Below are 27,964 nucleotides of genomic sequence, written 5' to 3'. Positions count from 1 at the left end.
GGAAGATGGCACATACAGTTCGCTAATCTGCCAACTACGACCTCAGCTCTGTGACCAAACGAGGACAGTATCGCCATCGTTGACTCTTCATTTTTCTGTCTTCTGTCGTACTAATCATGGCGGAGTAAGTGGTTTCTTCTGTGGCTAGCCAATGCGAGCACTATGACGACTTGAAAGACACTCATGCCTTGACAGATTAATATCCATGTACGGATGGCCATACCCCTCTATTCGAACAACTTCCGCTCCATCCGATCCCTCAACGAAATCCGAAATGCCGCCCTCCTCTAAAATCCGATCGCTCTCTACGAAAACCGTTTTTCGCGCAAAGTCGACCAATGCGCTATCCGACTTGGTCGGTGGCTCAAAGGCGTCGAGGTTGTCGCGCTTTACGGACGAATCCGACACTTCTTTCAATACTCTGCGTGACCCCAGAACCGCAAGTACAACCGATTTATCTCAGACCGCGACTTCTTCTCCACGGCATCCAGACTTGAGCAACGAAGTGGCCGCTCTCAGTGAGAAGCTGATCCAAGCAATCAATAATCAGACTACTCTTGACGATACCCTAGCAGCAACTCGCCAGGAGCTTGAAGTATCGCGTCAGAGAATTCTCCAGCTCGAGGAAGAAAATAGGAATCATCAGAATGATGTCTCTAGCGGGGTGTTGGTCAGACGAGACAAGGTAGACTCCGAAAATATGGAGATAAAGCAAGAATTGGAACTTGAGCGAACTCGCCGAACTACTATTGAAAAAGAGAAGAAGGGAATGGAGCAAGAACTTGCTGATTTAACAGCAGCGTTGTTTGAGGAGGCCAATAAAGTATGTGTTCTAATTTTGGATGAATATACACTTTGCACAGCTAACATACATATAGATGGTAGCGGCAGCAAAGAAAGACCGTGAAGCAGTGGAAAAAAGAAATGAGCAGCTACAGGCACAGATCAAAGATACCGAAACCTTGCTTGCATCACACCAAGAACAACTTGCTGAGCTCAAACTAGTGATGCAGGACATGAACCACGATTGTAGTGACATCAGGACATGTCCTTCCACAGCGCCCGTTTCGCCAATTGCAGCCCAATCGCAAGGCAACTTGAACAGACTTCTAGAAGCCATGAATTTGTCGCCCGTGACCCCTGGTACTGGAGATATTTCGCCAGCTCCCTCAACCAGCTTCTCTCATCTTATAAAATCAGTGTGCCGCATTGATATTCAGGCTTATGAAGATTTTCATGCTTTGTTGCGTCAGTCTTCGAGCTCAAAGCCGCCCAGCAGAGCTGTAAGTGGCTCTTATTCTGGTTTAAATGTCATTGGCCTTGGAAGCCTGACTGGCAACAACACTTCCCCACAACACCAGTACCGCTCGAGTGCCCCCGCAAATCCAGCCGCAAGTTCGGCGACTAGTTCGTTACCTAACGGGAACTCCTCTACGCGCAATACCTCGTCATATTCACATTTGAAGGAAACAAAATTTTTTAAACGCGTATTGATAGAAGATATCGAACCGACTCTGCGGCTTGACATCGCTCCCGGAATTTCATGGTTAACTAGACGATCCCTTATTAGCAGCATATGTGATGGAAGCTTGATTATTGAACCCATGCCATCCGTTGACACCAAATACTCACCAGCCTGTGCACTATGTGGTGAGAGGAGGGATGGTGACGCACATTCACGAATGCATCGTTTTCGAACATCTGATAATGACTCGGCACAGCGACACCCGCTTTGCGTTCTTTGCCTTGAAAAGATGCGGTCATGCTGTGATTTTGTTGGCTATCTAAGGCTCATTATTGGTGGCCATGTCCGCATTGGAGATGAAGAGGAGGAAAAGGAAGCATGGGAGGAAACTGTTCGTTTAAGAGAGCGGATGTTTTGGTCGCGAATTGGTGGTGGCGTCATTCCTGCATTTATTCACACAGACGCTTCAACAAACGATTCGGCAATGCAGAATCACGACCCATCCATGCTTACTAAATTCAATGGTTCCATTGATCAAAAGATACATGCACCTAAAAAGCAAGAGGAAGCTGTGTCGAGTAATGTTGGATGCTCAGTGGAAAACGCCCCTACCAACCCAAAAAAATGCTCAGAGCAAATCCCCACGGACAAGCACGATGCCGATGATAGCGACGATGGCACACTTAATGAAAGCAATGTTGATAAAGTTAATGACGATGACGCCTTTATTGCAAAGGATACTTCGAACTCGGCAACATCAGATTCTGGTAACCCGGCCACGGCAACTTCAAAATGTGTTAATGGCATCGAACCCAAGCTGAAGGTGACAATACCGACAGTTTTTGAACTCTAACTCTTTTAACAACCACAATATATTAACGGCGAATATGTCTTTGCCTTTCTTATTCAAATTCTTCATTTGCCATTGGTCATACCTCTATGGCATAGATTATTAGCGCTGTGCGCTGAGTTTCAACATTTGAATACTTACTTTAATCCTGACCTACCAGCGGGCTATGGACTCGTTATTGAGACGACTTAATCGTTGAAAGGTCCCCTTTTTTATCTTCCTTTTGTTTTCGCCGTTTCCCTTGCTAGCAATTTACTTCCTGCTTCATATCATGCCACGCACTTTATCGATGCATGCATTTGATGGCGTGGTGTTTGAATGTTGCGTGCGATTTAATTTCCCTTTACTATGTTAGTTGCTTGTTATTTATTGCACCAGTAGCACCAGTGCATATTTCTCCCCTTTCTACTCGAAGATTCATTCTGGCGGCTGCATGGGACTCCTGGTAGCATTTTCACTTACGCTTTTCTCTTCTTTGCATACAAATATTCTCAGAGGGTGTACTATATATCTATTTATTTCTCCTAGTGGGGTTTCGTGTAAATAGTACTGCGGCTCGGGATCAGATTTTAGGATTTCCGGTTGTTTGGCCTTAAATGAGATGAAGTTCATTAAACCGAAGAACATGATGAATTATTGCGGCGGCGAAGTTTCTGGACACTCATCAATCCAAGAATACCTGAAATTCTTGAGGTTTTGAAGCGCTTATCATACAATGACATTTCCCCTTCTGGAACTCATTCAAATTTACATTCAATCACACCACCCCCAAATACAAAAAAAAAAAAAAAAATTGGAAATAAGGGCGTAAAACTCCAAAGCGAAAAATTCACGAGTACAATATGTATTCGTCATCTTCTTCATTGTTTAAATTTTTGGTGAATCTGCCTTATCTGCTCTTCAATATCAACAGGCTGGCCTGGGGGCGGGGCGCCCATTCTTGGTTGCATCCCGGGCGGAATGGCTTGTGGCCAGGCATCGTAACCTGGTTGAGCTGGAAGCGAACCTGGAGGTAGTGCTGGTATGGCCATAGGCATGCCTGAGCCATCCATTCCACCGCCAACGGCCATTCTCTTCCTCCGAGCTTCTTCCTCTGGGTCAAGGCCGGAGGCTTCTGGAGGGTTTGGTTGTTGTTGTTGTTGTTGTTGTTGTTGCTCAGTTCCGACCACTTGGTCAAAAACATCACTCCTTTGGCTAGCGAGCCGTTTTAGATTGTTCGCAACATCAACAGTTGACAAATTGGTGGTTGCATAACGCGCTTCAGCCTTTGCGCGCTGCTCTTTCCAGCGTGGATCGAGCAACTCAATCCGCATATGTTGTTCCATTTCTGCAATAGGGATTTGCTGTTTACAATTCGGGCAAACAGATGTTGGCACTGTAGCAGTGTTAAGGCGTTTGGCTTGGGCACGAGGGACATAATCGGAGCGGATACGCATGGGTGGCTGTCCAGGGATCATAGGGGGCGGCGTAGCCACAGCACGGGAATCAGGTTCCGCAATTGTACTGGCAATCGGGGCTGGAGGAACAGGCGTTGATATTGGTGTAATACCGTGAGGAGAAAGTAGTGAAGGTTGGGGAATAGGAACAGAAGGTGGGCGATTGGTGGGGATGGGTGATTGGGACTGGGGTTGGCCATAGCTTGGTTGAATAATGGGAATTTGCGTGGGAGGGTAGGCATTGTAATAATTTGCACTATCATCATCCGTAGGTAAAGCTTCTTCTATTCGTCTGTTCGCCGGTGCTAGCGAAATCATAGCTTTTTGTTCTAGGGACGCAGTCTGGAGATCGTTCAGCGAAGTTGGTGGCGGGAGCTCGGCATGGTCGTCGGCCTCTGTAAACATGACAGTTTCAACTACAACAAAATCATGCCAGTCAATTTGAGCATACGCAATGCTTTCTTGCTCTTCCTCCTCTTCCTTCTTTTGCTTTTGCTGTTCCTGATACTGAACCCACTCCGCCCGCTGTCGTGCCCGGTCAAGGATATGATACCTGTTCTTGACATTCTTTTGCAACTCAGAAATGCGTGTTTTTTCTGCTTTCCCAATATCTGCTCTCGAAACCTGAAGAAGCTCAACATATTGGTCTACCAGCCTTGTGAAAAATTGGTATAAACTATGTTGGGGCCGTAGGAAATCAAATTGATAATTCCTGGTTTCCCGCTGCGAAAGCGCTGTCATGAACGACTTGCCTCTTTTAGCCACAAAAAGCGCAGTTAATTTCACAACCTCAAGATCTAGTGCATTAATGTTCGGCATGCGCGCAGAGAAACGAAACTCTGGGGGAGCCTCGGGGCCCTTGGATACCGTTTCTTCGGGTTGTGCTGCCGGTTCGCCAGCCCTCCCAGCAGATACAGCCGTACCCCTGCCGGCTTTAACTTCATTAAGTCTCCAAGAATAAAAGGCAGCATAAGGATCCGCCGAGTTTAAAAAGGAAAATTTGGGGTTGTTTCTTTCTTTTTCACGGACTCGGTCTAAAAGAAAATGTGTCAGAGCGGCAACGAACGAGAAATATCACCAAAATGCGCACCTTCAAAAACAAGCCCATTTCTAGCCACGAAACCTGCGGTCTTCTCGACAATTGCTGGTAGAACGTTAGCTCTCCGCTCGCTCGGCGCCTTTTTTCAATTCATGGGCGGTCATGAACACTCACTTCTGATGTCTTTCGGAGGCACAACGATGCCTTCAGGCGGCTTGCTTACTTCCTCGGGAAGCTCTGATACTGTAGGGGTTCCGTTTGCTACTGTTCCTGCCATGGTTACTCCGTCCTGTTCTGCGCTGGGTGTCCTGTTCCACAGGAGTTGGATGGCCGAGAGAGCTGTGAGGAGGCTCCACTGGCACGACTTCACGTGTTTCGTAGCCTGCTGACCTAATCAGTGTTCAACTTCCCCCTTTTGGCCAACTTGACGAACCTGCTTACCGCGACCACGCCTCACAGCTCACGGGAATCCATTCTTACACCCGGAGGGACGGTGTCTGTCTTTCTTCCCCCCCTTCATTCATCCTTTCGTCTTTCCACCTCTTTATTGCCCACATAATTTCTTTAATACTTCACTTTGTTTCTCTTCATCCGCGTCTTCCGCATTCGTTTCACGTATACATGACCATCGATTTTCTTATGAGTATCTAATCTTTCATAATGCCGCCAAAGTCCAAAAATGGCCTTGATGCCAAATCCCCCTCACGGCGGAGCAGCCGCTCACCCAGCCCCAAGATACCTCAAAAAGCGTCACGTACGATTTCAGACTACACATCTGAGGGGGTGAATAACAATGACATTTTTAACTTACCAAAGTCCGACTACAAAATTATACTTGTGATAACTGCGCTTGCAACTATAGTGAGGCTGTTCAGGATTTATCAGCCAACCAGCGTGGTGTTTGATGAGGTCCAGTTAGTTTAAACCATCCCCCGATTCTCAAGAATTCTGCTTACACATGGCGCGTAATTGTAGTTTTGGCGGTTTTGCGATGAAATACATCAAAGGGAAATTTTTCATGGACGTTCATCCTCCATTGGCCAAGTTACTCATCACTTTAGCTGGCTACCTTGGTGGATTCCGCGGTGATTTCGATTTTAAAGAAATTGGCAAAGATTATTTGGAACCAGGAGTTCCATATGTCTCGATGCGTATGCTTCCCGCAATATTAGGAATTCTATCCGTTCCGACGATGTTTTTCACCTTGAAGGCTTCTGGTTGCCGGACAATAACGTCTGCTTTGGGCGCCCTTTTGGTAACATTCGGTAAGCTCTATAACTAGACCAATCAATAATCATCGACATTTTATACTGAAATACTGCAAAGAAAATGGATTAGTTACCCAGTCCCGGTTTATTCTTCTCGACTCTCCCTTGATTATCTGTACGGCCTTGACAGCACTTTCTTTTACTTGTTTTACAAATCAGCATGAACAGGGGCCGTCTAAAGCGTTTAGCCAATCCTGGTGGTTTTGGCTTGCTGCGACTGGAGTATCATTAGGTGCTACTGTGAGCGTTAAATGGGTCGGCCTTTTTACAATTGCTTGGGTTGGAAGTTTAACAGTACTTCAACTATGGGTTCTTCTCGGGGATACCAAAACCGTGTCTCTTGTAAGTATGGTGCCTCTTTGGAGCAGCGTATATGATTTTGACTCGAATTGCATAGGATATCTGGGCACGTCATTTTTTCGCACGGGCATTGTGCTTGATCGGCATACCTATCACATTTTACCTTGTCATGTTCGCTATTCATTTTCAATGCCTTGTGAACCCAGGAGAGGGTGATGGGTTCATGTCCTCCGAATTCCAAGCCACCCTTAACTCTAAAGGGATGCAAGATGTGCCCGCTGACATCGGTTTTGGCTCGCGTATTACGCTTAGGCATCACAACACGCAAGGTGGTTACTTACACTCCCACGCGCACATGTATCCGACGGGTAGCAAGCAACAGCAAATAACTTTGTATCCACACAAGGATGATAACAATATTTGGATTTTTGAGAACCAAACCCAGCCCCTTGCCGAATACGGTCAAGTAGAAGGGCCCAGGGCGTGGGATAATATCACCGTCGGCTTTGTCGAAGATGGCGCTGTTCTAAAATTGTACCATATTGCTACTGATCGCAGAGTTCACTCCCATGACCATCGACCACCTGTTACAGAAGCTGAATGGCAGAACGAAGTCTCCGCTTACGGGTACGAAGGCTTTGGTGGCGATTCGAACGATCTTTTCCGGGTTGAAATTGTCAAATCTTTGTCTGACGGTGCAGAAGCGAAGAAGAGACTCAGAACTATCCAAACCAAATTTAGGCTTATTCATGCTATGACGGGCTGCGCTTTATTTTCTCATTCGGTAAAACTCCCGGAGTGGGGCTTTGAGCAACAAGAGGTGACATGCGCCAAAGGCGGGTCCATGCCCAACAGCATTTGGTATGTGGAGCATAATGATCATCCAATGCTTGGTCCGGATGTGGAAAAGGTCAATTACAGACGTCCCAGCTTCTTCTCCAAGTTTTGGGAACTTCAGCGTGTCATGTGGAAAACAAACGCTGGCCTAGTAGAATCTCATGCTTGGGATTCACGTCCTACTTCCTGGCCACTCTTGCTACGGGGAATCAACTTTTGGGGTAAAGATCACCGACAAATCTATCTCATTGGAAACCCTCTTATTTGGTGGGCGTCAACTGGTGCGATCGTGGCATATGTGCTCTTCAAGGGCATTGCAGTACTTCGATGGCAACGAGGTTTTGGTGATTATCGCAATGTCAACTTCAAGCGTTTCGATTACGAAATCGGCCAAACAGTCCTGGGCTGGGCTTTCCACTACTTCCCTTTCTATTTAATGGCCCGCCAGCTATTCCTTCACCATTATTTCCCTGCTCTATATTTTGCTATCATCGCCTTTTGTCAGATTTTTGACTTTGCAGCCAACCGAGTGACTATCTGCGATGCTAAACGAAACGCCATGATCGCCAATGTGTTTTTCGTTGTATTTTTGGCCTTGAGTATTGCGGTATTCGGACTATTTTCTCCACTGGCATACGGTAATACTTGGACACAGGGGGCCTGCCGTAAGGTTAAGGTGCTTAGCTCATGGGACTTTGACTGCAATACTTTCCACACCGATGTAAGTCCTCCGAAATGGCAACCTCCTCAGCGTGGTATAAGATAAAGTTGCTGAATTTTGCTAGTTGGCACAATATTCGAATCCTGTGGCCGTGAGTGCATCGCAACCGGGAGCAAACCCTACCTCTTCGAGCGCTGTTGAACTGCAGCAGCCTGCCCCGGAGAAAGAAGGCCTTCCGAAAGATGGTGCGAACGAGTCCACTGAAGCGGCCGAAGTTACAATGGCGGCTGGCGATCAGATTATTGAAAAACAAGAATCGGTTGAATACCGCGATCAGAATGGAAATGTCCTCAACGCCGAGCAAGTCTCTTCTCTTGCAAAAGAAGGTGGAGTATCCTTTCAGACTAGATACGAGACAAGAACAAGAGTGGTAGACGCTCAGGGACGTGATCTGGAACAACAGTTGGCTCCCCCACACCCTGACGTGGATGGGCAGAACCCAGAAACTCCTGGCAAGGGTGAGAGCGCCCACGGCGATAAACCTGCTTCTGTGGCTGGTGATGAAAAGTCTATTCAGCGCGATGATAGCAAGCCGAAACCGGCCAGTGAGGGAAAAGATGCCACCAGAAAGGTAAATGAATTGTAATGTAGCTCTGATTCATTTTTGTTTTTTTTTTTTTTTTTCAAGTTGATTTCTTGTATAATTAATGCATGTGATACTCTCCTAACAAGACTTACATACTAGCTAAAAAGCTGATGTATTTTAGAAATTCGCTCACACCTCGCGTTGAGCTCTCTCAAGAAGTAGGAAATATGAATCCATATTATACAATAGATTTGCATTGAAGGTGGTTCAACGAGGAACGTCTCAACTCACTGGTGGTCGAAGACTTTACATATGAGGATATTTACACGGTATCTTTTCATTTTCCGATGTTATAGAATACAAAGGAAGGCTGTGCTAATAGTCTTTCCCGTATTTGTTGAATCTCTCGTGCAAATCCTAGTAAAAAAAAATACATTAGCAATTGCCGAACTGGCAAAGGAGAGAAGATCTGCATACCGCTGGCAATGTAACATTTGGAATTATGACTTCATTCAACGCGCTTGGGGCGGATTTGAGGGGCTTATTCTTATCCCCATGCGGGTGATATTGATATTTGAAGTTCCCATGCTTCTCTGAATCGCTTTCGTCAATCTCCCAAGGCATAGCACCGCTCTCTCCGATTCGAATGTTGCTTTCGGATGTAACTGTTGTTGGCGAGCTGCCGAAGTACCATCCCGCAAGGCCGAAGGCACCGGCCATAACGCCAAGGAGAAGCTGGATAGCAAAAATAATGTTAGGCGCTAAATTCACAAGACAAAAGTGGCCTGAGATAGCGTACATAAAGCTCAGGGTCTCTCTTTGGGGCTTTGTCAAGCCCAGCTTCTTGTATGCGGCTGGAGTATTGTCGGACTGGCTGGGCTTGTAGGGCGCGAAGAGGGTGTCTCATGGCGGCCCGGCGGGCAAAGTTGGCAGCGAGGAACGACATGGTGAAGTGCTGATATGAAGTTGCAGCGGAGGGGCTAACAATCGAGATGTCAAAGGGAGGATATGAAGTTGATTCCGACGGCCAATTAGTGGTGCGTTTATTCGCATCACGCTGTTCCGGGAATTTCACGTGATCCAGCGTTTGCTGAGTCAGCAGACCCGCGATTCGCCCGAAACAGCAAATTCGACAGGGATACTGCGCAGGTGAAGTCGGTTCGGCAAAGAGCAAAACAACGCGATTCAGCCCCGACAGTCCGCATTCCCGCACACCCATCCAGCTATATCACTGCTGTTCCCTTCAGGTTGGCTCTGTGTGGAAATTGGCGTCTGCTTCTTTTTCTGTTCTACCCCTGTTTCGTCCTAAGCCCATCGGCCTTCATTAGGGGCTTATTCCAGGTGCTATTAATCCTTGATCATTCGCTATGAGAGGGGCACCGTGTATTATTCCTACACCTGCGGGTATATAGTAACCGTCCGTCATTCTCTATAGTCTGGTATTGTTGCTGCAGAGTGCTCTGCCATGGCTACACGTTCGGATAGTCAACCTCCCCCTGGCGCCGCGGCATCCGATCTTGATCCCGCGTCTCCCAATACAGATGCCAGACCATTGTCTTATATTTCCTCACACATGACAGATATCCAGTCCGAAGATGGCGAACTGCGATCACAAAGCCCTCCCATACGCTCCCATAGATCTCCTTCTCGGCCTTTTGCCAGACACTCCATGTCAACCGCGTCAACTCAAGGCGCCATCCCGGCAGGGAACCGAATGAGCAGGACACATGTTCCATCCATTACCTCCCATGCTTTCTTTAGACCAATGAGCTCTCAAAGGTTGCAGATGCAGCGAAGCGTGCGCCCTCCAACGGCCACGACACATGGAGTCAGTAGCGAAGACGGACAGAGCGACATTGGGAGTCAAGCACGACGGAGTTTGATATCGAATCCAAATACGCTTGCTGGATTTGGCGGGATAGACTACGAGCCTCCACCACCTTCAAGAGGGACAGAATTCACAGACCCAATTTTTTTTGACAGGGGAACTTCAACCGCTAGCCCGACCGGCAATACAACCGTTCGAAGCGGTGGAGATAGTGTTCGGTTACTGCATGAGCGGTCGCGGCGGTCAGTTCCATCCAACTTGAATTTGGGCGCAACACGCAACGAAGTAGGCCTGCAGGATCCTCCTCAGAGATCACCTCTCTCGTTCCGATCCGGCTTTCTTAAATCAAACAAGAACGAACATCCTGAGCGTCAAGACACAAGTGATCATGAAAGATTGTCGTCAGCAACATCATCACCCGCTTCAACTGGTTTGAAACCGGTCAGACCTATCCCACACAAGACAAGTAAGGATCTTGGAAAAAATTATGAATATTTCACGGGCAATACTATATTTTTCTGGGGTGGGCGTCTGCAAAATTCCCGTGATAGACCAGTCAATATAGCAACAGCAATATTCGTGGTTCTACCCGGTGCCTTATTCTTTGCTTATTCGTACGTTTCCCACGCAAAGTTGCATATCTAGATTCCTAACACAGTCGCAGTGCGCCATGGCTATGGCATCACGTATCTCCAGCCATCCCTATTCTATTCTCTTATGTTTTTTTCCTTACCGTGTCGTCATTCTTACATGCCTCATTGGTTGATCCTGGAGTATGCTTGTGTTTTCGCCCATTTTTTATTTGTTCTGAATAGCTAACATACTCCTCAGATATACCCACGAAATTTACACGTTAATCCCCCTGCCAACCCTTCTGAAGACCCATTAACACTTGGACCACCAAACAGCGATTGGGTCATGGTCAAACTTGCGACATCCGAAATGGCCGCGATGGATGTTCCTGTCAAATACTGCCGCACTTGCAGCTTATGGCGGCCTCCTCGATGCTACCACTGCCGCACCTGTGACAACTGCATTGAAACGCTAGATCACCACTGTGTTTGGTTGAACAATTGTGTGGGTCGCCGTAATTATCGTTTTTTCTTTTCATTCGTCAGCACAGCCACCATCTGTGCGCTTTTTCTTCTCGGTGCGAGCTTAACCCATATTCTCATATATCAGAGCCGAGAAGCAATTAGCTTTGGACAATCAATCGACAAATGGAGGGTGCCATTTGCTATGGTAATATATGGAGCGATAGCTGCCCCATATCCAGCTGCTCTGTGTGGTTACCACCTCTTTTTGATAGGCAGGGGTGAGACGACCAGAGAATATCTGAATTCTCATAAATTTGTCAAGGCAGACCGGCACCGCCCTTTTACCCAGGGAAATATCTGGAGAAATTGGATTTCTGTTTTCGGGAGGCCTCGACCCCCAAGTTACGTCGAGTTCAAGAAACCATATACAGAAGGAGACCAGCGGTTTCCTGCGTCGAAAGTGAAACGCCGTGTCCGTGATGTGGAGGCACAACCAGCAGAGCTTGAAATGCGTGACGTAAAAAGAGCACATCCCACATTCCAAGGCCCAAGCGGCAGAGGACCTCTTAATGCACCGCCAGCCGCCTGATCCGCCTTTAATTTGTTAATACCCCTTCAGCACTAATATACCCTTTTCGGCCTCCTTTTTTGTTTCCCTTCCACGTTTTTACGTTGTTACGCTACCTTTACTTCTTAATACTGATTTTTTCAGCTTTGGACTTTGTAAGACTTTCGCATTGATATTGTATAGAGCGCGAGTGTCGGCAACTGTGTACCAGTATATTGGCGATGTGTATTTATAACTACAGGAGATCTAGCTCGGGGCGTCGAGAAGTCGGAAATGTTATGCTAAACTTGATGGTGACTTGATGGGAGATGGCCTGTATGGGTATGACTTGTGTTGGAGTGGCTGGTGATTGGGATATATGGCGTCTTGATGATACTTTTTCTGAATTTGATATGGAATTAAATATAGTGATGGAGACTGGGCGCCAATAAACCCACTAACTACCTACCAGCTGAATACAAAGCCCCTGCAAGCACTTTGTAGATGCAACAACACTTTGTGGCATCTAGTTACCACCTCAAGAGTTCCCCGACCTCGGAACCACATCCAAACATATAAACTTGCCAGCCTTCCCACCAAGCAACATCCAACAGGTAACCGCCCCAATATAGCGTTTCAATAAGGTTGCCTGGGTGGATTCGAATGTTGTTTGCTACCACTTCCTCCTAGTTAATTGCTTGGTGCGGATATAGACTTAAGCATTGCGTTTGGACCCCCGATTCCTCACGCGTTGAACTTCGTTGCCAAACATCTAACGGAAAGTCACAGGCTGTTTCTTGGTTTCTCAAAAGCCCTTTCATCCGTTTTCTACTCGCTTCGCTATTCCGTTCCACTCAGCAAAATGATGCACTGCCCCGGCACCCGTCCTCCCTCTACGTCCCCGTCAACCACGACGGAGAGCGACACCACGGCTCTGGACACCACTGCTCCATCCCTTACTCCTGCTACAAGCATATCTGGGCCCGTCAGTCCTACGGGACGCGAAGACAGGCCTGAAGACTGTGTAAAAGAGTTCAGGAATTCAAGACGCGTGACGCGTCCCTTGGGAAGTCCGAAATCAGACCGCGCAAACCAGGGCCTAGACCATAAAGAAAACCGTCGGAATGAATTGTGTAGCTTTAAAAATGGACTATTTGAAAATGACGCGCTTTGGGTTCAAGGCGGGCGGGACTTCTCGTCTCATTTTGAGCGCCTTACGGACATGGATTCTGATGGAGTACGGAAAGAGGAGCCTCGGGAGAGTATGAATTTGAACAGAATTGCGGATTTTGAAACTTCATTTAATAGCTGTGTTGAAAGCCCTACATTGGTCCCCAAATGCGGCGTCCGCTCCAGGCAAGTTAAGACGTCGGCGGCTACAGAGGAGGCATCATCAAGGAACGGAGCAAAGAGCGAAAATGCAGCCAGAAGATCCAAGCGCCTAAGTGCTCTTAAGGACAGTGCGGATGCCGCGAATGACAATGACTCTGCGCTAGGGAAACGAACACTTGACACGACATCTAAAGGCCAGGATAAGGTTGAAATGCCTAATAGACGGCCTAAGCTAAGACCTAGAATCGAAGGTCAGATTCACTCTGAATCTCCTTCTAGTGTACAAGCTCCGTCAACTAAGAAAAGGCGAGTCTCTGAAGCTGTTAGCCCTGGCTTATCACCTGCAACGTCTAGCCAATCTGTTGTCAAGGAACGCAACTTAGGTATCCACAAGAAGAAAGAGTGGCTTAATCAAGGCTTATATGCTGGACAAAACCCCGTAAATTCTTCCACTCCAAGGTCAAAGCGAGCTCGAACAAACACAAGGAAAGGGGAGAGCCAAAATGCGGCAGTATTCCCACTTCCGATCTATGCTGGTGCAAGGCTTTTGGAGGCTGGTCGTGCCTTTAAGCTTCCATTTGGTGTTTTCTCTCCTCTCCCGCATAAGCAGCCCAAGCCTAATGAATGGAGAAAAGCGAATAAAAGTGAGTCCTTTTTCTTTTCGTGCTGTACTACTGAATATCAACGCATTCTAGATGTATTCGTCGGTGACGCGGCGTCGATATGGAAAGCTTCCAAGCTCAAAGAGCACTCAACATGCACCTGCACGAAAGAGTCGGGATGCGATGAAAACTGCCAAAATCGGTATATGTTTTATGAATGTGATGATACAAACTGTAGGCTGGGCCCGGAAGTCTGTCGGAATCGATCTTTTGGTGAACTACGAAGGCGCTGTAAGGCTGGAAGCAAGTTCAATATCGGTGTAGAAGTCATCAAAACGAGCAACCGCGGTTACGGAGTCCGAAGCAATCGATCCTTTGACCCGAATCAAATAATCATAGAGTACACAGGGGAGATTCTTACCCAAGAGGAATGTGAACGGCGGATGAGAACCGTTTACAAGAAGAGTGAGGTAGGCTGTGTTACCTACACTATTTTTATCTCAACCATGAAGTCACCTAACATCTGAGTAGTGTTACTACCTCATGCATTTTGACCAGAGCATGGTCATTGATGCCACGCGTGGCTCCATTGCTCGTTTTATCAACCATTCTTGCGAGCCTAACTGTAGGATGGAAAAATGGACTGTAGCTGGCAAACCCCGCATGGCACTCTTTGCGGGAGAGGATGGAATTGTGACTGGAGAAGAGCTAACATATGACTATAACTTTGAGTAAGTAATCGTTTAATTTTCTTCCAGTAACCGGTGATGGCTAATTAAGGGATGTCACAGCCCGTATTCTCAAAAGAATGTTCAGGAATGCCGATGTGGTGCGGTAACGTGCCGGGGGGTGCTAGGCCCAAAGCCTAAGGACTATAAAAATAAAGGAGTTGATGTTAAACGGAAAAGACCAGCACAAACGATACCCACTACCGCAACTGCTGCTTCAAGGCGCAAAAGGATGACACGGAAATATTCAAAATCAACGCCCATGAGGGCAGAAAACAAAAAACTAGCACCTAGAAGTAGACTAACCACACAACCAACGAAGTTGAAAACGAATATCAGAGCTGCCAAAGCAGGTACCGGGAACTTTAAACCTACGACTCTTCCGGTCAAACGTCGCGGCCGTCCCCCTTCTGCCGGTACATCTTTAAAAACCAATGAGAGAGTTAAGAAGCAAACTAAGCAAGTGAATGAGAGCGTGATCCTGTCCTCCGACAGGCAGGCAAATTCTATTGCCGCCGCGCGTTGCTCGAATAGTACTCCAGCAGTAATGAAAAGGTTCTTGGAAGCAGCTGGGGGTCCAACGCTGAGAGCAACGCCCAGCCTGACATCCCGGAATAAAAGAACGAACGTACCAAGGCATGATAGTCCTGGTGCAATTGCTGGAAAACCGCTTATTGCTAGGCCTAGAGGCCGCCCTAGAAAAGTCGCTTTAAAGGGATAGATATGGTGAAAACTTCATCTTTTTTAAATGTTCTTCTATAGTGCTGTTGGAAACATTTATATGGATGGAAGTGGCTCCCTACCTTACGTATGTATATCCTTGGGCCAGTTACGTAAAACCTCGCAGAGAAGAAGCCCGGCGTATATCAAAACAAGAATACCTAGCAACCCTGTAATATACAACCCAAAATACCTCGTATTCAATCCTCCAAGCTCTGTACTCCAAGTCCATAGGCCATTTAAGATAATTAGAAATGTCGCGACTGGGCATTCAACCAGTCATATTTACGTCTCCACTATCTTGTTTGGCTATATCCGATTCTTGAGCTGGCTGTGTTTCCTTCACCTCTGCTTCTGTGGACGTGGGGTGGTCTAAACTAGCTTCCAGGCTTCCTAAAAGGTCGACTTCTCCGTCTTCGAAATGAATAGGCTCGGTCTGCGGTGTTGGCGAAGAAAGTGATGTCTGTGGTGCTGTCATTGTGACATCGGCTGCGGGTGGTGTTTCTTCCGGCCTCCCCGGTGCTTCTGGAGTGGGAGGGGATGATGTAGGGGGAAGATTGGTATCTGGTGGTTCAAGAGAAGGTTTTTCAATGTTACCAATTGGAGATACTGCTGTGTCAGGTGGAGGTGAGAGGGGATTCTCAGTTACTGGTATGGGATTCTGATCTTCACTTAGAGTTGGTTGTGCAACAACAGCCGTATCTGATATCGGTATTGGTTGAGATTCTTCTTCTTGACAGGTTTCTTGGGGATGTGGATCCTGGTCCTTATCGCTTGTTACTGTTGTAGTGCGGTCGGCCATCGCTTGGACAAGAGGAAGGTCTGGTGAGCTTGACTTGTCACGAGGCGGATGTTCAGGAACGGTTTCTTGTTGTAGCACCGGCTGCAAATCAGATGGTGTTTCCTGGTGGTTGGTGATCACGGACATTGTGGGCGATTCTGTTTTCTTTTGGGATTTGGAATCATCACCAGATTCTTCATCACTCCCGTCACCATCCTCCTCTTCCTCCTCCTCTTCTTCCTCATCACCACCTGCATCCTTTACCCCCTGATCGGTGCCCTGCGTAGGTGCCGAATTCTGTGGTGCATCACCTACTGAGGGGTCGCCATTTGGCATCTGCGATGAAGCGATATCACCATTTAAAAACATGACCTTCTTCTTCCTTCCTCTACCTATTCCCTTAGCCTTTCGCTTGGGAGGGGGGTTTCTGCGTCTGATAGCCGTCACCATGCTACCTTCAGGCTCTGCAACAATAACTCCATCTTGATCGGCCACTCCAACGCCGTCCACTATGGTCCCTGGCGTGGGAGAAATAGTAACGACAGTCGCATCGGGGTGCTCAGCAGTGACTTCGGCTTCGCTTGCAATTTCTCCTTCGACCTTATAGCCCTCTAAAACCCAAGCTTCATATATAGATATGGTCCCGGAGACAGCGTCGATCGTCTTGAATTTTATTTTTCTCCTTGGGGCCTCGTTCGTGGTCTGTGCGATCACAGCCGCCGAATTGGAATCAGATGGTAAAACACCACCATACAAAGAGCGCAGCCCATGTTTTCTCTTTGCTAAGAACTCCATCTCTGGTGGTTCTTGATTCCGTGGAATAGCGGACCATCTCACCGTGGTAAACGCTCGCTCGCGACTCACAGTCGGCTGGGTAGCTGACTCTTCCGCTTTGTTTTCTTTCTCTCCACTACCTATGTCTTTCGGAGCGGGCTTGATATATGTGCACCCTGCACGTGCTGCACGTAGTAGTGCGCGGCTCAAGGGTGCCAAAAGATGGCTATCTTTGGGCATTGGCAGTTCCGGTATAGAAGGCGCACTCGTACTCGTTATATCAGGCTCTTCTGCCTTGGGGGCCTGGGAGAAGATTGCTGGCTGGCGTGACCAGCGCCGGACAGGCAAACCCTCAAAAACATCATGATCAACCTGGCCAGGCCGAACTCTGCTGTGCGCACTTTCTGAAAGGCCTTGTGAGCGGGTGCGCGACGATCGAAACTATTCAATACGGTGCAACAATTAGCTGACGTAGTCTACGGGGAACAAAAAACCGAGGTCAAAACCATCGGCTCCATTCGAGTCATGCTGGAAACAGCCGAAGGAGTGCGCTGGCGGCATTTCATTGATGGGTAGATTCGACGTACAGGGACCATGCTCAGATCAAAGGTAGCTCAATCTTATTCGTGACAATTCATCAAAACAAACGAATAGATTAATTGATTAAATACTGGATAGCTGCTGGTATATAAGAGCCCGTCGTCTTAATAAATAATGCGCGAGAGTGGCAGGAATGCGCCCGCGCGAAGTGTCGGAGCCCCGTCCACTGGGCGCTGAGACTAGCGGTCACGTGGAATCTGGTATTTCCACGCGGCGAGCTTTTCAGCCATCAGACAAGTGCAATGCCGATAGATTACTGCGAAAACAGAAAAACAAGGTCTATTTTACAAAGGTAGTTATTTTCATAGTTAATTTATATTGGGCGTATTACTGTGTCAACTTGAGCTAGAAAACGTTAGCTGGCAATCACAAATATCAGCCCGGTTCAAACTTCAGGTGCCTTACGCTGAATCTTTTTGGCGCACGATTCCTCCTTCAGACCCGGTTTCTTTCCCCTACATAAAACTGTCAGAGCTGGCCTAGTTTAAGATACCTTTGGGGTACCGTAGGGCATCTACCATACCGATTCTTGTCCCTCCACGACTAGCCTGTCCAACTGGTAGAACTGGCTGATAATTGTTTGCCTCTGAAAGAAAAATGTCAGCATCCCACCTAAAATCGAATGTAGCCATCCCAACTAAAACTTTGCTGCAATGGGTCTGAGCGGAAACGATCCGTGAATTTTGGCTGACCTTCATCATTCGCAAATCATGTATTCCCTTTTGGAGGAGCTCTTGAATTTTGCGTTCCTCCGTTTCGTGCCGGTGTTGCCTGAAAGCATCCCGCGTCCTTCTGAGCGCGTACTCCCGAAAGTTGTAATTTGAAAACTGTTTAGATTGGCGTAGTAATGATCGAAACTAGGACCAGGACTGTCAGCAAGCTGTTCCATTCTGATCTTGTGGCGGAAAGTAGGCTCTCACAAGTGAACGGGCTTGGAAAGCGGAATCGCGGGTTAAGCTGGCGACAGACATGGCGAGGTGAAGAGTGGAGAGAAGTATCAGGCCGGCGATAGAAATTAATCTAGCAGCCTGGGCAATGCGGCTGGAAAGCGTTGAATCTGAGCTTCCGGCCGATCTTCGAGATGGTCGATATAGCGGCGGGAGAAAGCTTCTAGTAAGAATGAAGGAGCAGGTTCGCAGGCCGGCGGTTGTTTGCGTCGCTACCGGACACAATATCTATCGTAGCAGCAGTATCTGATGTGATACATAGAATGATTTCCTGGCGAATCCGTTGAGCTGCGCAGGAATGCCGTTGATGTAACTTGAAAGTCAGAAATAAATAGCGCCGTTTACCCGGAGATAAGAACCCTCGTGTCGGGGGGGTAGGCAGAGTTCGCAGAGAGATGCCACCGTCCACAAAAGAATGTCGAGCGCGGTGCTCGCCGTGCTGGCTGTGAGTGTCTGTCTGTGCGGCCTGGAGCTGGCTGGGCGAGGGCGTTTTCGTCGTCTTTTGGCGTTGACGCTCTCCGCCTGCCTTGGCGCTGCTTCTCCCACCGCGAGACTCTCTTGTCACCCACACAATCTCTCACCAGCAGCAAGTATCCATTAACTACGTCTATTAGCTAGACGTGTGGACAATGAGCGACGTCCTCCCAACTCCACCAACCTCTCCAACAGCCCTGGCTACCCTCCAAGTCTCGAGCTTCGCCTCTCTCAAGGCCATTGATGCGCTTCTTGAACGGTATCTCTACCTTTTAGATGAGCAACAACGCCTTCAACATGAGCTTGGGAAGCATCTGTCAAAAGTAATTCCTGTACTAACTTCCTTCCGCAGCTGGCATTAGCTAAACGTATCTCTCACCCTCAGGCCTTTTTTTCTCTCGCCCGCGCAAACCATTCCTGTCGTCCTGGCCGTCGATACGGCGAAGAATGCTATGATGAGCGCATGACAGCTGTCAGGAAGGTGTACGTGCCAATATCCTATCTTTTGCAATATTTGCGGTACCAGACCGGCACAGTTTCCCGTGGAGTAATATACACCGTTACTTGCATGACACTCACCAATTTTCCCCAGGGCCCTCTGTCCATCCGACCTCACATCCCCCAACACAGACCTGCCAACAGATACTTGCTTGAGCCATATCCCCCAGCGTTTCACCATTATCAAGCATATAGCAAGCGACGATAACACAGTCATTGCACTAGAGCCCTCGCCCTCAGACCGCTCCCCGGCAAATGCGGTGGCTGAAGATCAGCCTCAGGTGGCAGATTCACCTTCGATATCAAAGACCAGACCCCCTTCCATAGATCCTCTACAGTGGTTTGGCATTCTCACTCCGGCTTCCCTCCGAGACGCGCAGAGTTCGTTCTCGTCCGCAGTAGACGGGCCCATAGCTCGGCTGCTCAATGTGGTTGCGGAAATGCGAGATGTGGAACAGACCATTACCGGGCTGAGGAAGCTAGTGGCTGCCGAAAGTGTTCCACTACAGGACGCAAAGTGTCCATGACACCCGACCTTCCCAAGGTCCAGGTGAAACGCGGATACTGCTTGAGGCTCGCATGAACGCTCCTTTCACCTATATCCACGTGGTGGAGGCTAACCGATACGCCTTTTCCCAATTTAGGATCTCCTCCTCCTCACTATGGAACCTTTGCGGAGTACCGATGGAGCACAGCTAAGCTAAGAAAGTACGCGCCAGAACTAACGACCTCTGGGCCAATCTATTGTTGAATTAGAATTTTATTAAGCGTAGTGGACCCAAAATAGAAACCCGAATTCCTAAGTATGTAAACCTTGAACCTGTGTATGTACCAGTTTGACAGGACAACCTCGGTGTTTTCTAAAAAGACGAAATCAACATCGTAAGAATAAAGATATAGACGTGGTATAAAACGCTACATGCACCACATTCTAGGTGGAGAACACTGCAGAGCATCTTATATTGAACCCAGACGGGTTACGCTTCATCGTAAAAATTTGAGTTCCCAATCAACCACTCGTGCATGCTTGGCTGAAGAATCACTTGTCGCAGATATTTCTTTGCCAAAAATTCTGTGGTGGCTGTCTAGCTTTGGTTGGTTGTATCAAGATGGGGAGGTGAGCGAGAACCGATCCACACAAGCATAGCAGAAGGGCCTGACAAGCTATTGTTACATGACCTACTGTCTACCTTCTTGTGATAACCGGCGTTGGATCGATCGGGGGCATGTTTTATGCCCTCAGAAAAAACAGCCGATTCATGACGTCTAGGCTTGTGGGCTGCGTTGTTCGAATATTGAGCATAAAAACCATTGCAGCGGGTATTTGACTCAAGTAGGATAGCCTCAATGCTATTGGGAGCCGAAGAGCCCTTCTCCTCGGGTGCTAGCTCCCGCTCCAATAAGAATTCCCCATGGTCCGATGCGGTAGCTTGGGGGTTTGGAGGGTCCCAAGGTGGTGCTCCTGGGGTCACCTCCGCTAGCCAGGCTTGAATTCTTTCATTTCTGACATCAACCCATTTATCAGGGTTCGAATAAGCAAGAGAGCGTATTGGTTCGAAAATTCCATTGCGACAAGTCTCGCGCTGTGTGTTGAGACTCCACCGTCGATGACGAGGCCGTGTGTTCAAGGTTTTATTATGTGTTATTTGGTGATAGCTATTCTCACGTTGGGTGCTGCCAAAAATGTCATGGCACAAAGTCAAGAGGGGTAAGTGGTTCCCCTCCGCAGCCTTGTTTCGATAGCAATTATAGCCTAGAAGGCGGAGTTAAAGGATCCATTCAGTCTCAACGAATTGGATAAAAAACACACTGTTCAACCAAGGTGGTTCGAGAGCCATTCTAGACAAAAGGTAGGCAAATTGTCATCTCGGCTTCCAACCTTAAGTCCGCTCGTATCCGACGGCAGAACAAGATTAATTCCCGGTCTCGGTACTCTGTAAGATTGAAGATCTCCCTAGGTGGACAACGGTTGCTAGTAAGTAGTATAAATAGTGAATAGATAACTTATAGGACATAGGGGTATGTAAACGAGATACCGAATAATACACAACAGCCTCCTATCACCAGGAAGGCCAGTTAGTTAACCAACAGCAGAGCTGCAGTGTGAAAGCATGTTGAGCGCGCAAGCAAGCGCCACCCGCAGAAGCGCAAGGGCCACGAGGGCTGGCGGCAACGCCAACCATTGGGGGCGTTATCCAAACTCGACAGCAAGCGCACGGCGAACGCGACGACATGAAAAGAGAAAGAGATGACGAGATGCGGCTCAAGAGAGCCGATCACCTGACAAGCGACGTCGTTTCTTCTTTTTCGCATCTCAACATTGTGGGCTTCGCACGCTCATCTCAAGCCTTTCGGCCGTCAACGATGCTGCCATCCTGGCCCTGACTGATCCCCAGCAGCGTATGCACCTGAAACGCCGGGATCGCTGTCGTGGTCAATATTATTATTAACACGCAATCCTGGATTCCCGCCCGCCATAGCCCCCTGGGCCACTATCGGCGTGTCCCCGCCTCTCGGCATCGATGCACCCCCACGATGAGGAATCCTCCGAGAGTGAGACAAAGAAAATGGGTGTCTAGAGGCATATGTAGGGCATCAGAGCTCTTCTGTATACTAACAATGACCCGAACAATATAGGCAGCCCGCGAGCTTTTGAACGATGCGGTATATATATGTCGCGCAGTCGCAGACGGCGTGTCTGCGGGGCTCTGTTTCAACTCTAAACGAACCTTCAAGCCCGCTTGACGAGCATCATGGATCCATCTCTTGCAGGAACCAAGATCGGTGCTAGGAAGCAAACGGTAAGCGTCGCCCTCCTCCACGAATCGCCGAGGTGTTGTCTGGGCCGGCGCAATGCGACCCTTGATGGACCGTGTTTCAGAAGCAAATTAGCAAAAGTCAGTTCGGTGCTCCTCAAATCTAGTGAGGGCATTATTCAAGCATCATGCCATTGTCACCGAGACTCGGTCTCAAATCTCTACTTTTTTAGAAAACTGTCCGTCTTCAGTTTTTCATCTCTCACTTTCCCTTTTTCTAGTCAGAGCTCGACGCTCCTCCGTTCGAACAACTTCATGGGCTCTCGGCCAGGCATGTCGGGGCTTCCCTCTTATTAAACCCCCCCCTATTTGAGACGAAAGCCAGGAGCGGCTGATATCTCACACTCCTCATTTAACCGTGTACGCCCACTGAGACGTCAACGGTTTGATGTCGAAGAAGACTTGAATTTTCAAAATACCTCCTTTCTCGCCCGAGTCACTCGTTTACTCTTTTATCCAAAGCGACCCCTTTCTTGGTATGTCATATTCTCTTGCTGGCCCTTCTAGGAACTTCCAGGCAACCTGGGGCTAGGCTCTGGCTCTGCCTTTGTATGTCTATCCATGAATTGTATCATGCGTCCCGCGATTCGATGACATCGTGTACCCCGACCATGACTGCGTTGATCTCCATTCATTTGTGCCTAGGAATTGCCGTTGATCGTACCGCTAACTAGGATTTAGAAACAATCGACACGTTCTCTTAACCAATTCGCTCATTTGATTCTGACTTTGAAATTACATTCTTTTCACTCTTCCCCAACTGCCAATTGCCCGCGCCTCGTGTTTCAACCCGATTCGCTTCTTTATTTAATCTATCGCTTTGATTTCGTGCATTGAGTGCAGATTTTACAAGTGTTCCTAGTCGACCTTCAAGAGCGGCATCTTCAAGTCCTACCTGTCGTTTCACATCGCCGGCATCCATATCACCCTCTTTCTGTAACGTTCGGCGGAACTGGGAGTCACTGAAGCTATTATCTGGTACCTAATCTTTCGATATGCCATATATGTCACCACAAAGGCAATTAGTGAATTTCTTTTTCAGTGAGCATCAGTGATAACGACTGTCGAACTCGAGAAGGATAGAATCGCCAGTCACTTTTGGCAAAAATGAGTGGGGCAAGGTACGGAGGTGAGAACCGCTCGGGAAAAGGTTCTGTACGGCGTGCAAGGGAAAGGATGCAAACAGCAATACCATCGGATGGATATATAGACATAGATCGAGATCAAGGAATTCCGCCGCCAGGTCGACTTCCTGCCAGACGCCCACCACCTGTACCAGCAGCATTTACACCTAGCAGAAATGGGCCCAGAGAGATGGTGCCGGAACCTCTGCCTTCATGGCCTCTACCTGAGAATATTGAACGAAGAGAAATGAACAGGTTCCCGGTTAACCCTTCTCCCCCTAACAGGCCAACGCCTCAGAGGCCACCAAGACCATCGGGAGCTTTCAATGTTCCTCCAACCATGGATTCCTCAAGGATGCCAGAATACTCCCCAGAATACTCGTATCGCCAACCCGTTCCTGCTGCGTTGGAGTATCAATACGAGGAACCTCCACGGTCTTATATGCAGGATTTCGCTTCGCCCTCTACTTTAGGGAGGTCCTCCGCTTCACTCACAGACCCTTTTAGTTCGCCCGAGCTCTCCCCCGATACTAGGTCTTATCTACAAATGAATCAATACCTTGGACCTCCTTCCGCTCGTCGAGGGGCAAGCTCGTTCTATGCAACTCATCCCAATATATCACCCATTCAAGAAGAGCATTCAGATGGATCTTTCCGAAAACCAATGTCATATGCGTCAAGTAAAGTCATACCTTCGAGTTGGGGAACAGCTCCTTTGGGAGAATTCCCCGATTCCTCAAGGGAGTCATTTGCCAATGGCACAGACGAAGATATCGGCCTCGTGCGCCAGGCGAGTTTGGGAAAACGGGCAAAACCTTCTCTTTTAACGATTAATAAAAGCCAAACTAGCCAAAACGCAGAGCAGGAGAGTCGCCGCATGAAAGCAGAAAACGGCGGGGGTAAGCAAATGAATGCCATTGGCGCTAGCCCTGGTATACAAGGGGTTAGAGGCATCGCCCCCAACACCACGGATACAAGTACCCCATTTGGGAACCAACAACCTCTTCCATTCAGCCCGCAAATTCAAACTCGATTTAGCTCTGAGTCTTCTTCGTCCGATGCGTCTTTTGATGATTTAGAAAAGCCGCCAATTCTAGCTACAAGATACCCGTTTCCCGGTTCGGAGGAGGACCTAAGACAGCTTGACCCTAATAGCGACAAAAATTCGGCTGCTCATTCAAGCCTAAGCAAAAGTGACTTGAAAAGACCGCCTCCGCTCAACATCGATGCAGTTCGAGACGCTGAAGCCAGAGGCAGCCTTACAAGCCTTCCGGATCTTATCCGCCGTGCTACGAAGCTCGCTTCAAATTTGGACCGTGGAAAGACGGCAAGCAAATTTGGTGTCCTTGATATGATCAGTGGGAACGCTGATACGAACAACACGCGCAAAAGAAATTCAGGTTCTATTTCCGATATCTTAGCTTCCTTCCCTCCCCCAGGTCCAATTGCTACTTCAGTTGCTGGTTCGCGAGCCTCGAGGATGTTTGAAAATCGTGCGCGCGCAAACCCGAATCCTCCCCCTGCCAATCCAGAAGAGTCGCGACCAGCTGACCGCTGCTGCGGAATGTCACGTTGCGCATTCATTTTAATAATCATTATCTTATTCGTCCTTATATCCTCAGCCGTGATTATCCCTGTAGTACTGATTGCCCTTCCCCGGCAACAGGACAGTGGACGACCAGCAAACTCAACCCTGTCAGGCGAGTGTCAGAAATCCTTTCCTTGTTTGAATGGCGGTGTTAGCATTGGTAAAGAAGGCTCCTGTGCGTGCGTGTGTGTGAACGGGTTTAGGGGGCCTAGATGCGCCGTAGTTGGCGACAGCAGTTGTGCTACGATAGATATCAGCCGAGAGTATCGAAACGCGACTGTTGGCAACGCAATGCCACGACTATTTGACCAATCCCAGGCCAATTTTACCATTCCATTGAACGCTTCAAAGCTCCTGGGCTTGTTCAACAAAGAGGACTTGTCCTGTACTAGCGGGAATGCTTTAGTCACCTTCAACGGTGCGAACAGAAGAAGGGATCTTGGTGACTCTGACTCTAGCCTTCAGGGCATGATTCGAAACAATGGCAAGAGGGCTCATCGCCGTCACGGCCTTGCTCCTGTCTCGAAAGTTACTCGTGATGAAGCCACCCAGGTCCAACCACAAGCAAATCAAGCAAGCCCAGTTCCAATACCGCCGAAAACCTTAGATTTTGCCCGTATCTCTGTCCTATTTGTCTTTGAGCAAACCGAAGAGCTTCGCAATGCCACGGCCGCACATGACAGAATTCAAACCTTTTTGAGGGTGCAAAGCGGTGACCTCAGGAATGCGGAAAATAATCCCATGGATTTGAGATATGATAAACAGTCTTTCACGCTAAACTTTAGGGATTTCACGATTCGATTGCGCAATGGGACAGTTGTTGGTGGGAATCAAGCCCCAAAGCTATGATCAAACGAGACTCCTTTCTTAGTGGATCTACGACGATCTACTTGTTATACTCCGTACCTGTGACTGGGAACCACGGGGTTTCCTCAAAGCATCTCTTGTGAAACTATTCCTTTTTAGCCTTTTTTCCGTTGCATATCTACTATTATGCTCCGTGCTCCATACAGCCAATCATTACCATTTTCTTGCAGCCTTTAATTGTTTTTTGAAACATTTATCCACTCCCCCATAGTTACTTCATACGTTTTTCCCTTGAGCTTTTGAAGCCATACTTCTTGATACCACAGCAGTGGTATTAAGCGAGACTATATACACCCTGCATCATCTTTTCTCCTTTCCCGTTATACTTCTTTTGGATAAAGTGATACCGTATGTAAAATATCCAATCCATATTTTGGCATGGCTCTGTACCAAAAAGTTTTCCGTGCCATACTTTTCCTTAGCAATGAGATCTAACATGAATTTAATAATTGATCCTTCCATAGCACACTCTCATTTTCTCCGAAGCAATGGGTGATCTTGATAAATGCTAGTCTCTGGAAAGCACTATTTGCCATGTAATCATAACTCATTCCACTTTCGTAGCCAGCGATGCCATCTGACGCAGTACGTCAGGGTCTCATCGGAAAAGTAGAAGCCCTTGATGTGTCACAGCAAACTTGCGGATTCTTTCCTGTTGATATTGTACAAGGTTGCGTAGCAGCCTCTGGTTTGGAAGGGTGTACGGGTATCAACAACTGACCCGAATTTTTTCTCCGGTGTTGCCGTGCAATACGGCGAGGTAGGCGAATACTCTACCTGCCACGATCTTCACTATCGTCGTCGATCCTACCAACGCCGTCCTTTTCTTCGTCTCGTGAGGACAGCTTGGAGTCACGAGGAGTGCCGGAGTGACCTCGAAAGGTCAACTTGGCATCAGACCCCTCGTACGCAGCTAAAAAGGGCTTTAGGCAAGGGACAGTGCTGGCTAAAAGGATATAAACCAGTTGTATCTGTGTGCAAAGAGTGGCATACGTGCAGTCGTAAGTAGGATCCACGGAGAGAAGCTGCTGATGAAGGTAGTATAAACGTAGAGTTGCCGGGATTATAACGCTGTTAGGGGGAAAAACAGATGAGCAGAATGCCTTTAAATAGGTCAATTATGTAGAAAATCATATCACTCACAACACGCGTGAGCTCAGGGCCAATATTATTTGGACTTTCCGCCGGTATGCGATTTGAATATCACGAACAAGAATTATAGAAATCCCAGCAATAGCTACTTCGATGATAGCGTCAAACACACAGATGACTGCCCATCGCGGAAACTAGTACATATTATTAGAGGGCATGGACAATATATAGAATAGAATGCGGATTCTTACCAGCGAACTACATTCAGCAGTAACGTCGGTCCATGGAACACTGATGTTGCATCGCAAACCAACGAGCAATACACTCGCAATAAGCCATAAGGTCGTAAGCAAAACCACGCACCAGACGGCACGGCTGAGCGTTCGACCGGGTGATATGCGAAGATAGAAGAAGGAGCCGGAGCATTTGGAGACGTAGAGAGTAGAGATATAGAGCAAATCGCTGACGTATGCATCCTGGGGTCGCTGGTAAGCTTCAACCTCCAACTCCAGTGTGGGAGACAGGCACTGACCTTCAACATAGTATCACGGCGCTGGGCCTGGAGAAGCCTTTCCCTTTTGCCCCATCCATTGTGGACTTGGGAGAAGACAAACGACGACTGGATGCAAAATATAAGCTGCGATGATGGTTAGACATCATGGTTCCAAACGATTCTGCGCAGCAACAAACTCACGGTGGCGCAAAGCAAGAGGATATCATCCAGCTTGATTGTCCGCCGGACCTTCTGGATATACACTCTGATACCCAGGAAAACCAGAGCGACACTCAAGGACACAGCTGACACGACAACGATGACGCCGCTGCGGTCGTCGCGGTTGTTGGCCGTCAGAGGCGCGGCGACTCCGGGTGGCAGAGACGGTGCGCGGCTGCCCTCAGTCATGGTGGGCTAGACAGCTCGACGAGCTCCATCGAAGAGTAAAAAGATATGGAGTACACGATGGTAGTCTCGCTTTCGACCGCCGCAGCCGCGCTCACGCCAGGCGGCCTTGCGAGGCGAGAATAGCCCGGTCCGGTCGCACAGGCGGGATGTCGCGCGGCGGACGGCCTCCAGGGCGTCACCGATGGACGACGAGCGTGCAGCGACGCCCTGGATGAATCGGCGAGCGAGAGCTAGCATCGCCAGAGCCCGACAGGCTGCATCAAAGA

The 27,964-nt window shown here is 48.2% G+C and overlaps 10 protein-coding genes across 10 annotated transcripts; 6 read left to right on the top strand and 4 right to left on the bottom strand.

Moving 5' to 3' along the window:
- Positions 1 to 274: 274 nt before the first annotated feature.
- SEC2 (rab guanine nucleotide exchange factor S2) lies at positions 275 to 2,318 on the top strand (the record flags this gene model as incomplete). The annotated part of the gene is made up of 2 exons (XM_049250980.1): positions 275 to 823; positions 879 to 2,318. 2 exons carry the CDS (start codon positions 275 to 277, stop codon positions 2,316 to 2,318), a joined length of 1,989 nt encoding a protein of 662 aa, XP_049109830.1.
- Positions 2,319 to 3,175: 857 nt separating this feature from the next.
- Positions 3,176 to 5,067, bottom strand: PRP21 (SF3a splicing factor complex subunit; the record flags this gene model as incomplete). Its single annotated transcript, XM_049250979.1, has 3 exons — positions 3,176 to 4,785; positions 4,842 to 4,895; positions 4,965 to 5,067. The coding sequence occupies 3 exons, from the start codon at positions 5,065 to 5,067 to the stop codon at positions 3,176 to 3,178; spliced, it is 1,767 nt and encodes a 588-aa protein (XP_049109829.1).
- Positions 5,068 to 5,450: 383 nt separating this feature from the next.
- PMT1 (Dolichyl-phosphate-mannose--protein mannosyltransferase 1) lies at positions 5,451 to 8,502 on the top strand (the record flags this gene model as incomplete). The annotated part of the gene is made up of 5 exons (XM_049250978.1): positions 5,451 to 5,704; positions 5,766 to 6,055; positions 6,117 to 6,400; positions 6,456 to 7,916; positions 7,981 to 8,502. The coding sequence occupies 5 exons, from the start codon at positions 5,451 to 5,453 to the stop codon at positions 8,500 to 8,502; spliced, it is 2,811 nt and encodes a 936-aa protein (XP_049109828.1).
- A 315-nt stretch (positions 8,503 to 8,817) lies between these two features.
- On the bottom strand, positions 8,818 to 9,388 carry LOZ57_001895 (uncharacterized protein; the record flags this gene model as incomplete). The annotated part of the gene is made up of 3 exons (XM_049250977.1): positions 8,818 to 8,859; positions 8,920 to 9,177; positions 9,242 to 9,388. 3 exons carry the CDS (start codon positions 9,386 to 9,388, stop codon positions 8,818 to 8,820), a joined length of 447 nt encoding a protein of 148 aa, XP_049109827.1.
- A 519-nt stretch (positions 9,389 to 9,907) lies between these two features.
- Positions 9,908 to 11,896, top strand: ERF2 (Eukaryotic peptide chain release factor GTP-binding subunit; the record flags this gene model as incomplete). Its single annotated transcript, XM_049250976.1, has 3 exons — positions 9,908 to 10,884; positions 10,935 to 11,043; positions 11,102 to 11,896. The coding sequence occupies 3 exons, from the start codon at positions 9,908 to 9,910 to the stop codon at positions 11,894 to 11,896; spliced, it is 1,881 nt and encodes a 626-aa protein (XP_049109826.1).
- An 820-nt stretch (positions 11,897 to 12,716) lies between these two features.
- Positions 12,717 to 15,237, top strand: LOZ57_001893 (uncharacterized protein; the record flags this gene model as incomplete). Its single annotated transcript, XM_049250975.1, has 4 exons — positions 12,717 to 13,830; positions 13,882 to 14,258; positions 14,320 to 14,519; positions 14,580 to 15,237. 4 exons carry the CDS (start codon positions 12,717 to 12,719, stop codon positions 15,235 to 15,237), a joined length of 2,349 nt encoding a protein of 782 aa, XP_049109825.1.
- Positions 15,238 to 15,507: 270 nt separating this feature from the next.
- LOZ57_001892 (uncharacterized protein) lies at positions 15,508 to 18,362 on the bottom strand (the record flags this gene model as incomplete). Its single annotated transcript, XM_049250974.1, has 5 exons — positions 15,508 to 17,232; positions 17,723 to 17,736; positions 17,797 to 17,846; positions 17,896 to 18,248; positions 18,312 to 18,362. 5 exons carry the CDS (start codon positions 18,360 to 18,362, stop codon positions 15,508 to 15,510), a joined length of 2,193 nt encoding a protein of 730 aa, XP_049109824.1.
- Positions 18,363 to 18,967: 605 nt separating this feature from the next.
- On the top strand, positions 18,968 to 19,837 carry LOZ57_001891 (uncharacterized protein; the record flags this gene model as incomplete). Its single annotated transcript, XM_049250973.1, has 3 exons — positions 18,968 to 19,135; positions 19,165 to 19,295; positions 19,405 to 19,837. 3 exons carry the CDS (start codon positions 18,968 to 18,970, stop codon positions 19,835 to 19,837), a joined length of 732 nt encoding a protein of 243 aa, XP_049109823.1.
- Positions 19,838 to 23,302: 3,465 nt separating this feature from the next.
- On the top strand, positions 23,303 to 25,687 carry LOZ57_001890 (uncharacterized protein; the record flags this gene model as incomplete). Its single annotated transcript, XM_049250972.1, has 1 exon — positions 23,303 to 25,687. The coding sequence occupies one exon, from the start codon at positions 23,303 to 23,305 to the stop codon at positions 25,685 to 25,687; it is 2,385 nt and encodes a 794-aa protein (XP_049109822.1).
- A 791-nt stretch (positions 25,688 to 26,478) lies between these two features.
- LOZ57_001889 (uncharacterized protein) lies at positions 26,479 to 27,698 on the bottom strand (the record flags this gene model as incomplete). Its single annotated transcript, XM_049250971.1, has 5 exons — positions 26,479 to 26,776; positions 26,849 to 26,991; positions 27,049 to 27,273; positions 27,330 to 27,434; positions 27,492 to 27,698. The coding sequence occupies 5 exons, from the start codon at positions 27,696 to 27,698 to the stop codon at positions 26,479 to 26,481; spliced, it is 978 nt and encodes a 325-aa protein (XP_049109821.1).
- Positions 27,699 to 27,964: the final 266 nt, after the last annotated feature.

Source organism: Ophidiomyces ophidiicola, assembly GCF_022830035.1.
Source record: "Ophidiomyces ophidiicola strain CBS 122913 chromosome Unknown scaffold_5, whole genome shotgun sequence".
NCBI classification, from domain to species: domain Eukaryota; kingdom Fungi; phylum Ascomycota; class Eurotiomycetes; order Onygenales; family Onygenaceae; genus Ophidiomyces; species Ophidiomyces ophidiicola.
The sequence above is the reverse complement of the archived record's forward strand: the minus strand, read 5'-3'. Positions and strand labels throughout refer to the sequence as shown.